This window comes from Amphimedon queenslandica, unplaced genomic scaffold, assembly GCF_000090795.2.
Source record: "Amphimedon queenslandica unplaced genomic scaffold, v1.1 AMPQUscaffold_12614, whole genome shotgun sequence".
NCBI lineage: Eukaryota > Metazoa > Porifera > Demospongiae > Haplosclerida > Niphatidae > Amphimedon > Amphimedon queenslandica.
The window spans coordinates 7,619-24,247 of NW_003547150.1; the positions used below are offsets into that span (position 1 = coordinate 7,619).

Here is a 16,629-nt window from a genome sequence, read left to right on the forward strand (position 1 = left end):
CACTCTCTCCCTCCCTCCTTCTCTCTCTTAAAGGCTAATGTCTTCAATAGGCCCGAGGAGCTATAGCTAGAGGAAGGAAGCAACAATATAATTACATTGAAGTACATGTACTATACTATTTAATTAATTAAGTGTACATGTACTATTATTAGTTAATTACATGTACTTATTATTTAATTATAGTATTTAATTACATGTACTATTATTAATTATGAGTACAAGTACTGGCTATTTAAGAGGAAAGGTAGCATTGGAGTGTTAGAAATAAGAGGGGAATTAAGAAAAGAGGAATAAAGGAAAGATAGAAAGGAGGAGGAGGAGAAGGGAGAAGAATAGTTCATGATTCAGTAGCTCCTTCTCTTGTAAGCACAAGCAGAGAATAAAGAACTGATTGTTGAAGCAGGTCAACTGGAGAATGGAGAATTACTGAAGGAAATGATTGAAGAATGGTGTAGTGTAGAGCTGGTGAAGTAGACAGGTTGTAGAGCTACTGAATCAGTAATGATGGAGAATAGCTTGATTCATGAAGAGTGTTGTAGTGTAGAGCTGGTGATTGCTATAAGTAGACAGGTTGTATAGTTACTGGATGATACAGCTAGTGTTGCTCTTGTAGAAGCAGTCCAAATGCTCTTGATATACTGGATGTGAAGTGAAGAACTAAATTGTTGTAAGATGATGAGCGATACCTCCAAAAAAATTATTTTGAAAATACCAAGAGAAGTTGAAGTCTTCTGCCAAGCTTCTCCCTTCCCTCTCCCCCTCTCTCAATAAATGATCACACAAATCTCTCAGTTAAACTCTCTGTCTCTCCTCAAGCAGGAACAAAGAACTGATACAGTAGATTAAAGGCACTCCATTGACTGGTGATAGTTTCATGCAGATATTGTTAATAGGTTTAATCATTGTGGTTCTTAAATTAAAAGCTGAGTTTTAGTTACATGTACAATGCAAATACAGGTTCATTACAAGTGCTTCAAATTAATACATTTTAATGTCTAGTTGTTACAATACCCTCCGCTCTCTTTCTCTCTAAAAAAATCTCTTTCTCTCTAAAAAAGAACTTCTCTTTCTCTCAAAAGAAGCTGTAGATTGCACTATGATGATGTTCATTTTCAAGCAGCTCCTCCATAAAACAATCTGTAGTATCAAGCAGCTCCTCCATAGAACAATCTGTAGTATCAAGCAAACTCCTCCATAAAACAATCTGTAGTATCAAGCAGCTCCTCCATAGAACAATCTGTAGTATCAAGCAAGCTCCTCCATAGAACAATCTGTAGTATCAAGCAAACTCCTCCATAAAACAATCTGTAGTATCAAGCAAACTCCTCCATAGAACAATCTGTAGTATCAAGCAAGCTCCTCCATAAAACAATCTGTAGTATCAAGCAAGCTCCTCCATAAAACAATCTGTAGTATCAAGCAAACTCCTCCATAAAACAATCTGTAGTATCAAGCAAGCTCCTCCATAAAACAATCTGTAGTATCAAGCAAACTCCTCCATAAAACAATCTGTAGTATCAAGCAAGCTCCTCCATAAAACAATCTGTAGTATCAAGCAAGCTCCTCCATAAAACAATCTGTAGTATCAAGCAAGCTCCTCCATAAAACAATCTGTAGTATCAAGCACGCTTCTTCAAACAGGAAATCAGGAACAATCTTTTACATGTAAATTTTGAATTTTAATTTCTAGTTTAAAATTCAAATAATAATTGTTTTATTATTATGCTCTGTTCTAGAGTGACAAGTGCATACTAGCAAATACAGCTAACACTGGCAACACATAGCCTAACACCAATAGCACTTGTAGATTAACACAGGGAAAAGCTTGGAGATCCAATGATATGCCGTGGCTTAAATCCCAGGTAGACACTACAGCACTCACCAGCCCTCATGCCACCAGTGCCCACCAGTCCACCAGTATCAACCATACCCACTAGCATTAACTCATCACTAGGTAAACAAGGCACACACTAGCCACAGAAACAAATGAACCAGTAATCACTGGTGTGAGGAAACGGTTGTTGAGTGACGCTTGATAATACATGTTAAATGCCCCACATGCCCGCAAACAGCTTCGCTAAACCTCACTTTAGCTCTCACTAATCCACTTGACCCATAACCAGTGTGCACCTTGCTACCTTCCTAATACCGTACAGCTGAAAATATTTGCGGGGAATTAAATTTTGCGAGTTTGCGGATCCATTTAAATCGCAAAATTTAAATCCGCAAAATAATGAAATTCATGCATAACCACAATAGACAATACTACAATAACTGTCAAAACCGCAAATATTTAATCCGCAAACCAGGTTATTTTTAAGGATTCGCAAAATTTTTCTCCGCAAAATTAAACAGCTGTACGGTACATGCAACTACTGTAAAGGCTCATGTCTTGAAATTAAAAGGAGGATGCTCATCTGCTTCATTTATATGCTCAAAAAATTAGTTTTATAGTCATAATTATTATTACATAGTTGCATATACATTGTATCTTTAGTCTGCTAGAATTCCTCTCTTTCTCTCTAAAAAAATAACTCTGTCTCTCTCAGAAATTAGTTACTTACATAAGCAGTGTCTTACTATAAAAAGACACTGCTTATCAGCTCTCCCTAGATTCATTGTACAGTATACACACAACCAATATCCCTCCCTAATATCTTAAAGGCTCATGTCATTAAATGGAGGATGCTCATCTGTTCCATTTATGTTCAATGCACAAAATTTGTCCCAAGTTTTATATTAAACTTTACTTTTAACTTTAAATTTTGTGTCCTATTAAATATGGTATGAATTAGGCTTTTAGTTTTCCAGTTGCTACAAGGTTAGTCATAATCATGCTTTATCAGAAATTATTTCTTAATTTTTGAATTTTAGTCTGCATGGTCACAATACTCTCTTTCTCTCTAAAAAAGCATCCCTTTCTCTCTGAAAAAGCATCCCATTCTCTCACAAGAAGTTGATTCCGTTTGCTTTTTGAAGTGACGAGTGACGACTGTATCAATTTATTTCTGTTCTCAAGAATCCTCTCCCTTTAGGGCCGACCTGGTCTCCATAAATTGTACATAATGTTCTTAATGTCCCCTCACAGCAAGAATAATATAAGACTGAAGTATTTAATGATGAGTGATACATCCATTAAAAGATTTGAGCTGAAGACACTGAAGAAGTTGAAGTCTTCCAAATCCGCTTGACTGCATGTTGCTTTCACTTCTCACACATGCACACATCACTCATATCACTCATCACACAAATCACTACTCAGTACTCACCACATGATTTTTGTTAATTAAGGGCTTTGTTTTATAATTTTAGTTTCCATAGTAATTGCCGGTTATTTAATTGTTTCACATGTACATTTAACTTGTCATGTATTATAATTAATTTTTCTAGTAATTTACATGTAATGATAAGCTTAAATTATTTCTTTATTGACAGTAGCTGGTTATTCTTGTAAGTATTAACAGTTAATAGTTTTACAAGTACTTTTGCTGAAAATTTACTGGCCATTACTTTAATTTTGCTATATTAGAAATTTGCAAAAATTAGATCAAGAATTAAATCATGCACAAATTTTCTAAGGCAGAAACTTTCTAAAGTTAAATTCTAGTCTCTCATAGCCAGACCCATCCATTCTCCAGCACAGAGGGTGGGTCTGGCTAAGTGAGATTACATAATTTTGAATACATGGCATGTAGCTATTTTAAGTAATTACATGTAATAATAATCTTTGAATTATTTTGATATCCAGCCAGATGAACAGTTGATACAGGAACCAGATGACATCACTGCCAGTTCATTGAAGAAAAGTCACACAGTGAGAGCAAGTGTAACCATATGGAGTGATCCAATGATGAGAAAGATGATTGATAGAAAGTGGCAAGACCATGAGATAAAATTAACAGCAAACTGAGTGATGACTCAGCTACAAGTGTAGTGAGTGATAATACAGTTACCAGTGTATAGTGAGTGATGACACAGCTACCAGTGCAAGTGAGATACATACCAAAGAGTGCTTCATGACTTACCATGCAGAGTGGATTATCAGTGGCCATTTAATTGAGCAAGAAGTAAAGAGTGGTTGATGAGTGTGGCCAAAAGTGAGTTGCGTTGTAGCTAGAACATTGAAATTCCTTCTGATAAAGAGTCCCGGCCTAGCAAAAGACTAACTGAAACAAAGTAACATTGACAGGAGTATAGAAAGGCCAGGAAATGTCCCATGGTTGGAATGTAGCTTTATACTGAGCAGTGGGTTGCCAATTAAGATCACCAATGTAAGATGAAGAAATGTAACTGGAATTAATGCAGGAACAATGGCAGGTATGCTGAACCAACATAAGTTGACTTAAGAATAATGAATGAGTTATCAATTGATATAAATCTACTACAAATAAGATGTGAAGACAAACTGTGTACAATGCCTCCTCAATAAAAAAGACTGTCTTGAAACTGCAAAGTCTCCTGCCTCTCTCTCTCTCCCTCTCTCTCTATTTTTAATGATATAGCTATAGGTCATTAAAAGTTTTAAGTTTTGTTTTGCAAGTAAAATAAAAGTTTTACATGTACTTTAAGCCACTCCTCTCACACTCAATCTGAGGAAAGGTAGCATTGGAGTATTAGAAATAAGAGGGGAATTAAGAAAAGAGGAATAAAGGAAAGATAGAAAAGGAGGAGGAGAAGAGAGATGTCTGACCCTGGAAAAATCCTGGAGTACGTCCATGATGAAAGACTTTTATCTTCATGTTTATTTTTAATAATTACCATTCTTACCTACAGCGACAAGAAGGCATGCTGTATTTTGGCAGCTACCTGACCTCTCTTGAACGCTGCAAACAGCAGTCAGTTTTGACCAACTGTTGACTGACCTGACACACACACACATACACTATACTGACAATACATGATTATGATTCCTACATCCCAGCACACACCAGCCAACATATCTCCAGTAATACTCGGTATTTAAACCTAGTGAACAAGATGCTGCCAAAAATGAATAACTGGTCATTGCAGGAACACACTAATAGCAGTGTATATGAGGGTTGGGTACAAACCCACACACACACCCCCACTAGTGTGCTACTCCAATGCACCTGCTTTCCATTCTTGACAGCATCTCCCTCACATATTACTAGAAACATACTGCCTAGTGTATGACAGGACAACCTTAACAATGTGAGCAGGCCAGCCGGTAGGAACGGGGAGTGTCCTTACACTAGGGTCAGTATAATAATTAACATGCAAGACATCGCGGGAAAATGTGATGGCCCATTCCTCCAGGAGCCCGTGACATGACTAGCTATACACAAAGACATTATTATAATATCATGCAAGTATGTGTGCGTCTACTAGCCGGGAATGGTCGGCCATCCCAGCTAGTAGTACAGGTGGTAACATGCTGCGGTATCCTTGAGAGAATCCCTCCCCGAGTCCTTGAGGAAATCCCTCCCTGAGTCCTTGAGACTCTCCAAGAAACATCAACTATTCCGACTTCTGAGGATGCTAACGATTCCAAGACACCACAAGTCCTGTTGACTCGAAACTGGAGCTACATGTAGACGTACGGCTCCTAAAATCAAATAAAATAAAAGGCAAATTACGTCAGTACACTTATCATAACAATTATATAACAGTGGAGAGCAGTGACTACTACATGTAAATCAGACAAGAGGCTATAACAACTAGTGGTTATAACATGCTAACATACACACACAAGTCTTAGCAAACTAAGTCCTTACTTACTATAGTCATCTCTCCATGTTCTTTTTTGTGGGCACGTCCTTCAGATAACAAAGACAGGGCTTGTATCCAGGCCTTGACCAGCTCCTAAAAATTAAATAAAAGATACAAGCTAACATGGGCTCTATTCAAACTAATAACAATGAGAGTGTTACTATAGCAAATAGCACAAAAGAGACTATAACATGACAAACAAGAGGTTATGACAACTACTGACTACAAGAGGCTACTATTACAACATAACAAGAGGAATGACAAACAAGAGGTTGTAACAACTAACAAGTACATCATGTTACAAGAAGCTATCACAACTGCTATAACAACTACATGTAAAGATACATAAAGGGGAAATCCTCACCTATTCACCATATCCATCATTCTGAAGTGTCTTTGCTGGCCCTGTTTGCCCTTTTTTGTGTGTGGGCATGGCCTCAAAAATGGCGGGAAACTCAAGTAGCTTGAAGCATCAAATAAAATGATCACGTGACTGCTAGCCTGTGTATGGGGAGATGAATAAAAATAATAAAAGAGAAAAAGACTGCTAACCATAACAGATTTAGCAGCCATTGAAGGAAGAGGTCACAACCTTTCTTGACCTTTTAGAGAAGAGACAAGCTTGAACCAACTGCTGTCAACCTGTAAAGAAAAGGAAAATATAAATAAATGAGTTTTTGAAGGAGAGAGAGTGAGGGGAGGCTGTGGCCATGACTAACCATAACAGCCATTGAAGGAAGAGGTCACAACCCGCCATGACCTTTTAGACAAGAAAGGAGCCAACTGCTGGTAACCTGTAAAGAAAGAGAAACATAAAGTAGAAAAGAAAAAGAGAGGGGAAGAAGAGAGAGAGAGAGAGTGAAGAAGAAGGTAGCCATTACTAACTGTAGCAGAGCTCTTGAAGACTTATCCTTTGGGGCCCAGAGAAAGACCAAAAGTGGGAGGAAAAGGAAGTTAGCTCCTTTTATAAAACGTAGTTCCCGGGAAAAATACCCGCTCTTTTTTTTACCGCGTGAATCTGATTGGTCAGGTAGAGGTCACCTCACTATTCCACGTGTGCCCCACATGCAAAGGTATGCACACTAGGGGTGTCCCAATTATGCCGGAATAATTTTGGGAATATTAGGCAGCACTTCAATTCCAGAATAATGCTGGCCTAATAGGTGGATCAGTAGCCAAATTCTAATTAAAGAGCAGCAAATGCACAATTTTTGAATTTTTTTATTGCCTGAGCTAGTTGTAACTCAATTTTTGAACAAAGTTCAGGTTCTGAAATTGATATAGAAACTTATATTTTGCAGTCTCTGCTGATAGTGATACTTTAAATAGCTTCTCAGACTTATTAATTTTCATTTTTATTGTAGTTAGCTCATGATTATAAAGAATAAAGTGAGAATAATAGGGCAGAATAAAAAGAATAATAGGCAACTTTTTGAGAATTTCTGAATAGAATTATAGGTAAAAAAATTAGCATAATCTGGACACCCCTAATGCACATGGCATTGTAGGCAGGGCTAGCTAATACAGAGAATGCAAACTCGGTGTATCTACAAAGCACAACTTTAAAAATTCACAAAAAATCCAAATTTGATCGGAATCCACTCAAACTTTCTACACAACATAAAAAACTTGCATATGTATTGGTTAAGCAAGAATAAATAAATAATTATAATCAACTAAATAATTTATTAACAAATTAATACAAGAGATGGTAAAAGCAAGAATTAATAAATAATTATAATCAACTAAATAATTTATTAACAAATTAATACAAGAGATGGTAAGGCAAGGATTAATCACCTTACTTCATCAGCTTAGAATTAATAACGTAATAACATAAAAAACATAACTGAATAATAGAAAATGAATAACTCTACTAAATTACAACAGACTATAAGAAAGGGAGTGGCTGGTTGAGTAGTTGTTCTTCTTGAAGAGGAGTAGAGGGTCCAGGAGGAAAAGAAGTACCATCTTCTAGTTGTTCCCGTAACCTATAACTGTATCGTCATGGTTTTCATTCTCCTACTAGTGATAATAGAGACTAAAGAAAGAGAAAATAATGATCAAGATTCGTGTGTTAGTAAAAAATTATAATTACTTGTGTATGTTCACTAACTTTAAGAAAATAGAGCAAGGGATCTTCACTGAGTGACCTCCTACAAAACAAGATAGATAAGTAAAAGATAAAGATAAAGATAAAGATAGATAGATAAAGGACAGATAAGTAAAAGTCTATCATGGGTTGTACTTATAATCATATTCATTAGTAGTATTACAATACAAAGCAAGTATAAATACAATATCAGAAATACAAAATGTCCTCATCCTTCATTAGGTGACTACAGTACAGTTATACATGTATTCTAATATAGGTTTAAATTCAGTAAAAATCTAAATTTAGATCGGAATCCGCTCAAAATTTCTACGCAACATAAGTACAGGTATAGGCATCAGAAAATGTAATAAAAATCAACAATTCTTTCATCGACATTTTTGGTGAAATTTGGCCTCAACCCTGTACTACAGTACAGGGATTTTTGCCCAATTTTGGAGCTACTTAGAAAATTTGTAAAAATCTAATATTGATTGGAATCAGCTCAAACTTTCTACGCAACATAAGAAACTGTATATGCATCAGAAAATGTAATACACATAAGAATTCTAACCTTGACATGTTTGAAGAAATGGAATCTATGGACTATGATACCCAATAACAGCTGATGAAAGTCTCATGGAGAAATGAACCTACTAATAAACAATTGGAGCTAGGTTCAACATAATTATTAATACTCTTCTCTCTTACCTTTCACGTCTAACTGCATGGAACATCACGTTAATGTTTAATATGAAGTGACGTAAACGTACATATCTCTGATTTAGAAATAGTATAGCTGGCTGTAAAAATCAAGATGAAAGTACACATTTTTGAATGTACATTCACAATTAATAAAAATTAATAATGATAATGTCCACCCTTCATTACATGCCCACCTTCCTAATTAATCCCACATCTCATTATAAATGCATATACAAACCTCATGCTATATCTCAAATGTATTTACTACCTAGCTTCCTGCACCTGTTCGTGGTTTTGTCTCTCTAACTCAAGGCTCCAGTTACTGGAGACCAGCTAGCTTCCTGGTTGTACAGACGTGACAATGGCTCAATCAGACGACATTTTGAAGAGGGGCAGGACCAAGTTTAATAAAAATTAATTAATTAATAGATTAATAACTGCATTGCTTTTCACAAAGAAGATCTTCTTGGTCTTGTTGCTTGTAACTAGACTATCTCCCCGGACCCTCAGCCACCAGCTAGAGGCTGCGTCCCTACCACAATCCATCCAACACTTCCTTCATACTCTTAGATAGATCAAGGATCGGCCGTCATGTCTTCAATAAGGAACAAGCACGGATCACTTCAGATGTACAAGGGCAAGAAATGGAAGACCTACTCCTTTAAAGTGACTGGATCTACTTACTTACATTATTTCGGGGAGAGTAAGGTAAGCGTTTTAATTCTTAAGAGTGCTTTGTAGCAGACAGCTTGTGTGGTGTTGGTATTATTTATGTATTTAAGGTCTTTTTGTTGTTTTTTTATTTGAGAATGTATTTGTAATAACAGGTTCAGTTGTGGTTGTTGTTTTCCGTACTTTGCAGACATTTTTTGAGCATTTGTAGTCCAACACTTTATAACTGTTTGTTATTGCGAGTGGGAGTGAGACAGAGGGGGAGAGAGACAGAGGGGGAGAGGTAGGGAGGGAGGGAGAGAGAGAGTGAGAGGGTGGAAGTGAGGTATGTTTACAAGTATGACTTAAAGTCAGTGTAATGTAATTTTTAATACTAAGTTACTGGTACACTGTACATGTACATCAAAGCCTTTAATCCTAGCATCACAACACATGTATAAACTATAAACCAACCTTTATCTGATAAAGAGAGAGAGAGAGAGAAAGATTGTGTCATTCTGCTGTTTAGTAAATGTCTGACAATGAGAAAGAGAAAAGGAACAAGTGTTAATGCATTGTATTATAAACATGACTCATCTTGTTAGGCCAGTGAACCGAAAGATCAAATATTCCTCACTACAGTATCTGCTGTTGAAGTCCCTCCAAAAGCTCCTAAAAATGGCAGCTTTGTATTTGAAGTCCGTCACTCTGGCAAGAGCTCACCTTGGATCCTCAGTGCTGATAGTGAGGTTAGTAGCAGTTATTATCAATATGTCGCTATAGAGCTGATGACTCTGATGTGTGGAGTGACAAATGTACATGTCTTGTTAGCTGTTGGTCACTCTCAGGTCTTTTATAAAAAGAGTGTCATTGACATACAATGTAATCCACTTTTGTTTCTGAAAAAGCTGACAAAGATTAATTTTATGAAAAGAAGAAAGCTGATTGTCACCTTTTATGCTGTTCTGATGTTAGTGTGTGCATGTGCAAAAAATATTTTATGCATGTAGCATGGAAATATACATGCAAGTGTATCTTTTACATTTGGGATAACACTATTTTAAGCACCATGTAGTGAGCATTGACTCCTTTAATAGACAAAATAAAATTTAGCAATTCTCCTTTCAAAATTACCAGCTATACGTACATGTACATGTATACTGTAGCTAAACCTCATGACTTAATGTCACATGACTTACATTTCCTTATTAGGAGGAGAGACGTGACTGGATGGAGACCATTAAACCAAACAGCACCACGATGCTACACAGCTCACAGATCAAGGACATTCATCAAAGAAACAAAACCATTTTAAACCGTGGAGGACCTCCGTCACCCCAACCGGGACATCAATATGGCAACGGGTCGGCTACCATGGGAACCAGTAGATCCCCTAGTATGTATCAGAGAAGCTCATTACAATATTCTGCAACAGTACGGAACACACACACAGGTGCTACACAAGGTCGTAACTATTCAGAACCAGCTGTACAACCGTATCCACATAATAATCCACAGTTCTTGTCCCTCGGAAGGGCAGGAGGAGCTTATGTAGGAGGAGGAGAGTCGTATCAAGTAACACAATCATTACCGTCCTCACCTTCTCTCTCACCCCCCTCTCCAATACCTCTCACTCCGCCCGGAGTACAGCCCCGCCCTCCTGAGACGCAGCCACGCCCACACGAGACTGAACCACAGCCACTTCAAAGACCGATGTCTATGTCCGACCGTCCACCAATGCCCGAGCCTCGTCAGTTGATAATGGCAGGACCTCCGGCAGAGTATTTGGACCCACTGCAGCTTAATATGCCAGCTGGGAGTAAGAGGATAATAGAAGATAATGATGGAGGTTAGTTAGACCCCCTCTCCCTCCCTCTCTCTCTCTCTCTCTCTCTCTCTCTCTCTCTCTTTCTAAGGCCATTATTGTGTTTACGTCTCATTTTGGTTCTTTGATGTGTGTCACATACATGTACCAAAAGTGTGACAATAATAACAATAACAAATAAAATCTTTATTTAAGTATTACTAGTAACTGCTAATTAATAACAATTAAAGTACGTACATGTAAGATGAGCAATGGCTAGATTACATGCATAATGTCATACATGTAGTACAGGTAATAGTACATGTACAATATGTTATACATACATGTACTTCTTTCTCACTTATGCATATGTATTTACAATGTACATTACTATTGGCCATCACATCTACATCTACTTTTGGCATGGGCATACAGTTATTGAATACACTATACATGTACACTGTATGCTAAGTGATCCTATTACATGTACATGCTTGATGAAAAAGGATTGTTATTGACTGAAATATGAGCCATATTTTTGTATATAGCCATGACTAATTGATCCTGGAATGAGCATTTTATGACAAGTAGACACCTCCTCTTAATGTACAGCACCTAGTGTACCATTACTGTATTAAATAACCTCCACATGAAGGACACCACTGTATAACAGAGACACTTTCCTTGCACCAAAGTGTCCATTATATAGAGGCTAGTCTGTAGTGCATGTACATGTACTTGTAAGCATTCATGTATGAGTGGGATGTGTGCTAGTGTCATTTGTTGTTTGACAGATTGTTTAGCCCAATCCCTCAGTGTTCCTTAAGGCCACTATACACCAGGCAATTCTATTGCAGGCAATGTGTGGTTACTTTGATGTTGTAAGCAATGTGTTGCCTAGAATAGAACATGTTTCTATTCTAGGCAACAGTGTTGTCTGAAGATCAAAGTAACCACAGATTGCCTGCAATAGCATTGCCTGGTGCATAGTGGCCTTAATATAGTAAATGAAGTGTATTTTTAATCGTAAATGAAATATCCCCTTCTCCTATCTTAATAATATATTTACTATTGTTAATCAATTAATTAGGACTTGTTATCATTGTGCATATACTGTAGTTAATTAGGTCATAATGAGGTAATTATATAACATACATGTATGTGTACACACACAAAATAAACACTATTATATCATAAGGACACCTTTATAATGAGGACATTTTGTAATGTCCCAATTGGTACAAGCCTATACAAAAGTACCTCTGAAATGAGGACACCTCTGTATTAAGGACAGGTAGTGTGGGCCCAATGGTATCAATGTATTGTAAATACTAATGCATTGTATTTTGATGTGTACACACGCACACTTGTGAATGCCAATTAAGTGACGTACATTTCTAAGGTTACATGTACATGTACATGTATATGTATGTGCTTATGCTGAAGAATGTGTGTGTGTGTGTGTGTGTGTGTGTGGTCTTTTCTTAATTAATAAACTATTATTCTTTTGAGGCTTAGATTGAAACACAATACACACAGTCACCTTTTCACTTCACATGTTTTAAACACCATCCATTCTCTCTCTCCTATTTTACATGTGTCCCTTTGGTATTGAATAAACATGCACAGTGCTTTGAGTTGAAGAAATTGTTTGTACATGTACTTATGAATATAACTGACAGTATATATGTACGTGTACGTGTACAAAAGGTTTCCTACAAAGCATGCTAAGTGAGCTAAACAGCATGAGCTTCATGAGCTGACAAGCACTACAATACAGTACATGGCATTTGGAACAACTTTGTTTAAAATTTGTAAAAAATCTAAATTTGATTGGAATCAGCTCAAAATTAATACACAGCATAAAAGCATGTATACGTATCAGAAAAAAATTATAAAGATGGAGAATTCTCTCCTTGTCACTTCTGTTGAAATACCCTGCACTATTATAATATTGAGCAACTTGACAATTCACTGATAAGAATCTGCATGAGCACTATACCAAAATCCTATCGGAAACCTTGTATGTACATGTACATGACACATTTACATGTACATGTAACATGTATACATTTTATTCCAGTTTTTATTCCTCTCTCTTCTACCTCTCTCAGGTACGTGTCCAGTAACACCTAGTGGTGACGAACCCACTCCAACTGGTAATCAGTATCTCCTAATAGCCCCTCCCTCTAAAACAAGACCAGACCATAAAGAAACCTGTCTATTAAAAGATCGTTCAAAACCCAACACTCCACAGTCTCCTCCTGTTTGTGTGACTCCGCCCACTTCTCCTGCAACTATTGATCCAATATTTGAGACGTTAAAGTCTCAATTCACAGCATCACAGATACAAGCATTGGTTGAGATGCTAGCTAAGATGAATGATAAAGGAGGAGGAGGGGGTGAGGCCAATGTTGGGTATCTTGTTACAAAGACAGCAAACACACTCAATGAATCAATGTAAGACTAATATTATAATTATCATTATATATCTATTTACTTACATGTAATTTTATTGAGTGAATTTTTTGGATTTGTAAAAAAAGTTAATGTTTTGTGGGTTTGAAATGTTAGCTTGATGTTCTTAGAGGAGCTTAAATTATCTGCGAAAACTGTAAATTTAGTTTTGCTTCTCAAAAATATAGTGCTATACAGGTTTTTTAATTGTTTGGTCATGTACATGTACAATATAGCAAGGCTGCAAAAGTCATGGCAGCCATTTTGAAGTGGGGTGAATCCTACTTAGTAACGCTACCGTGTTACTAATGTACATGTAGATCCTTACATTTACAATATTCATAAATTATTATTATTATAATCCTCTCCGTCCCTCTCTCTCTCTCCCTCTCTCTCTCTCTCTCTCTCCTTCTCTCTCCCTCTCTCTCCCTCTCTCTCCTCAGGTTAGTGACAGAAGATGATGATCCTGACCATTACAATGAGAGACCAAAATGGGCCAAAGCAAGTGAGTGAGAACATGTACATGTACATGTACATGTACATGTACATGTATATATATATATATATACATGTACATGTACAATAAACATTGAGATATTGAATAATTTTGAAGGTATAAACAGCTTCTGTCCTTTTTTGTGGAGATTATAATTATCATGTACAGTAACACACAGCACATGTACTGTGTGTACATAATTAAACTCTAATTGGTAGTAATTCAATTTCCCCTGGGGGTTTACTTTAAGACAGTGTTGGGCCACATATTGAAGCAAAAAATGCACACAAGCATCATGTATATGGTATTATTAATATTAATTTATTTATTGTATAGTTAATGAGCAAGTAACAGATAATTCAGAGCCACTGCTACCTGATGCTAGTACAGTCAACATACCTAGGACATCATTAACTAACATGAACAGGATTGGAGCAGGTAAAGACATGTACATGTACATGTATACTTATAAATTCATAATACATGTACATGTACGGTATAGGTCTTTTTAATTTATGCTATTTGGTACGGTAAAGGCATTGAACATTATTTTTAGCTTAACTTGGATGGCACTGCATAAGCTTATGTACACACGTACCTGTTTGTTTAAGCATAACTACTGTATGAAATATTATTTTAATTAGACCAATGTAGTAACACACAAGTACATACATGTACATGTACACAGTATACTGTAAACATGAGAATTAAACCATGTAGAATTGCATCTAAGAAATTAGTTTATAGTAGCTACAGATCACTTGTAAACTGTAACATAAAAAACTCAAAAATTAAAAATTAAAATAATAAAGAAAACAGTGAATTATCCCAAAATAACTGTCAGAACAATAACTACTTATATTTTCATTTATCCTTCTCCTTTGAAAGGTCATTTCGGTGATGTGTTCAGTGCCGACTACACACCTGAAGGTTTCGGTCCTGAGGACTCCATCAAAGTAGCAGTTAAGACAGCAAAGAAAGGAGTCACTGAAGGGAAGAGGAAAGAGATACTGAGAGAAGTGTCTGTAATGACTAATATGGTCCATCCTAATCTCGTGAGACTCTATGGAACTAATGAAGAGGACGGACTGCCATGGCTCGTGCTGGAGTACCTGCCTCATGGTGACCTCAAGCATTATCTACAAGTAAATACATTACTGTATAGTGGGTAAATTTGGAGGGGCTAAATTTTGGCATATTGCTAAATTTTGGTGATTGACAGATTTTTAATTTGGCAAATTTGTGGCCACGTGCCATTGAGCATGCGTATAATGGCTCAAAATGGCGGATTTTTATTTTGGCAAATGGCTATCAAAACGCCAAATTCGCCAAATTTAATCCCCTCTGAAATTACCCGCTATTATAAATATTTGACAATAAAAATATGTAGTTTGTTATACACTATACACATATCGAAGTTAAATTTAGACTGGAGGGTCATTAATGACCCTTACAAAAATTTTATGATAGCTGTTTTGATATACACTACGAGACTCATTCTTTAAACCAAGTGGTTTTATTATACTCTGCTGTTTGTAAAAGCTATCGTGGGTTGCATGAAAATGTGGTTAACACTTCTGTACCTGTGTAAACTATACAACAATAGTGGCTTTTGGACCAACTTAACACATAAAACATGCAGATTATTATCATTCTCTCTCTCTTTCTGTAGAATTCTCCAACTAAGAAGAGTCCAGACTCACTAGTAAAGTACATGGTTGATGTAGCAATGGGAATGCACTACATAGCAGAGAGAGGACTAGTCCACAGAGTAAGTGGACATACACTACATTCATTATGTACATGTACATTGTCTCCAGTGACTGCAATACTTAATAATTCAAAATTTGGCCCATGACCTTGTACAGGGACTTTGCTGGCAACTTTTAAAATTTGTTTAAAAACCTAATTTTAATTGGAATCAGTTCAAACTTTCTACGCAACATAAGTACATGTATATGCATCAAAAAATGTAATAAAAATAAAGAATTCTCACCTTTCCATTTTTGGCAAAATTTAACCCGTGACCCTGTACTATAGTACAGGGACTTTGGCCCGATTTTTGAGCAAATTTAAAAATTCATAAAAAATCTAATTTTGATCAGAATCAGTTCAAACTTTCTACGCACCATAAGTACATGTATATCCACTAGAAAATGTCATAAAAATAAAGAATTCTCACCTTTTCATTTTTGACGAAATTTAGCTTGTGACCCTGTACTGTAGTACAGGGACTTTGGCCCAATTTTTGAGCAACTTTAAAAATTCATAAAAAATCTAATTTTGATCTGAATCAGTTCAAACTTTCTACGCAACATAAGTACATGTATATGCATCAGAAAATGTAATAAAAAATAAAGAATTCTCACCTTTTCATTTTTGGCAAAATTTAGCTTGTGACCCTGTACTATAATAGTACAGGGACTTTGGCCCAATTTTTGAGCAACTTTAAAAATTTATTAAAAAAAATCCAATTTTGATCGGAATCAGTTCAAATTTTCTGCACAATATAAGTACATGTATATGCATCAGAAACTGTCAAAAAATAAAGAATTTTCACCTTTTCATTTTTTCAAAATTTGGACTGTGAAGTACAGGGTTTTTGATTTACCGGGAAAATTTATTTATTCTTAGTTCGATTTTGTGCTATTTAAAAATATCCTTTACCTTTATTCCAACAGGATCTAGCAGCTC

At 36.2% G+C, this 16,629-nt stretch overlaps 1 protein-coding gene across 1 annotated transcript in view; it reads left to right on the top strand.

The window, feature by feature from the left end:
- Nucleotides 1-8,956: 8,956 nt before the first annotated feature.
- Nucleotides 8,957-16,629, top strand: part of LOC109587309 (proline-rich receptor-like protein kinase PERK10) — an 8,804-nt gene continuing 1,131 nt past the window's right edge. The window contains exons 1-9 of the mRNA XM_020003555.1: nucleotides 8,957-9,235; nucleotides 9,784-9,927; nucleotides 10,391-11,027; nucleotides 13,097-13,442; nucleotides 13,883-13,944; nucleotides 14,272-14,373; nucleotides 14,824-15,080; nucleotides 15,608-15,706; nucleotides 16,617-16,625. Of these exons, the coding sequence (XP_019859114.1) occupies nucleotides 9,119-9,235; nucleotides 9,784-9,927; nucleotides 10,391-11,027; nucleotides 13,097-13,442; nucleotides 13,883-13,944; nucleotides 14,272-14,373; nucleotides 14,824-15,080; nucleotides 15,608-15,706; nucleotides 16,617-16,625 (1,773 nt within the window). The 5' untranslated portion in view covers nucleotides 8,957-9,118. The remainder of the gene's footprint in view (nucleotides 9,236-9,783; nucleotides 9,928-10,390; nucleotides 11,028-13,096; nucleotides 13,443-13,882; nucleotides 13,945-14,271; nucleotides 14,374-14,823; nucleotides 15,081-15,607; nucleotides 15,707-16,616; nucleotides 16,626-16,629) is intronic.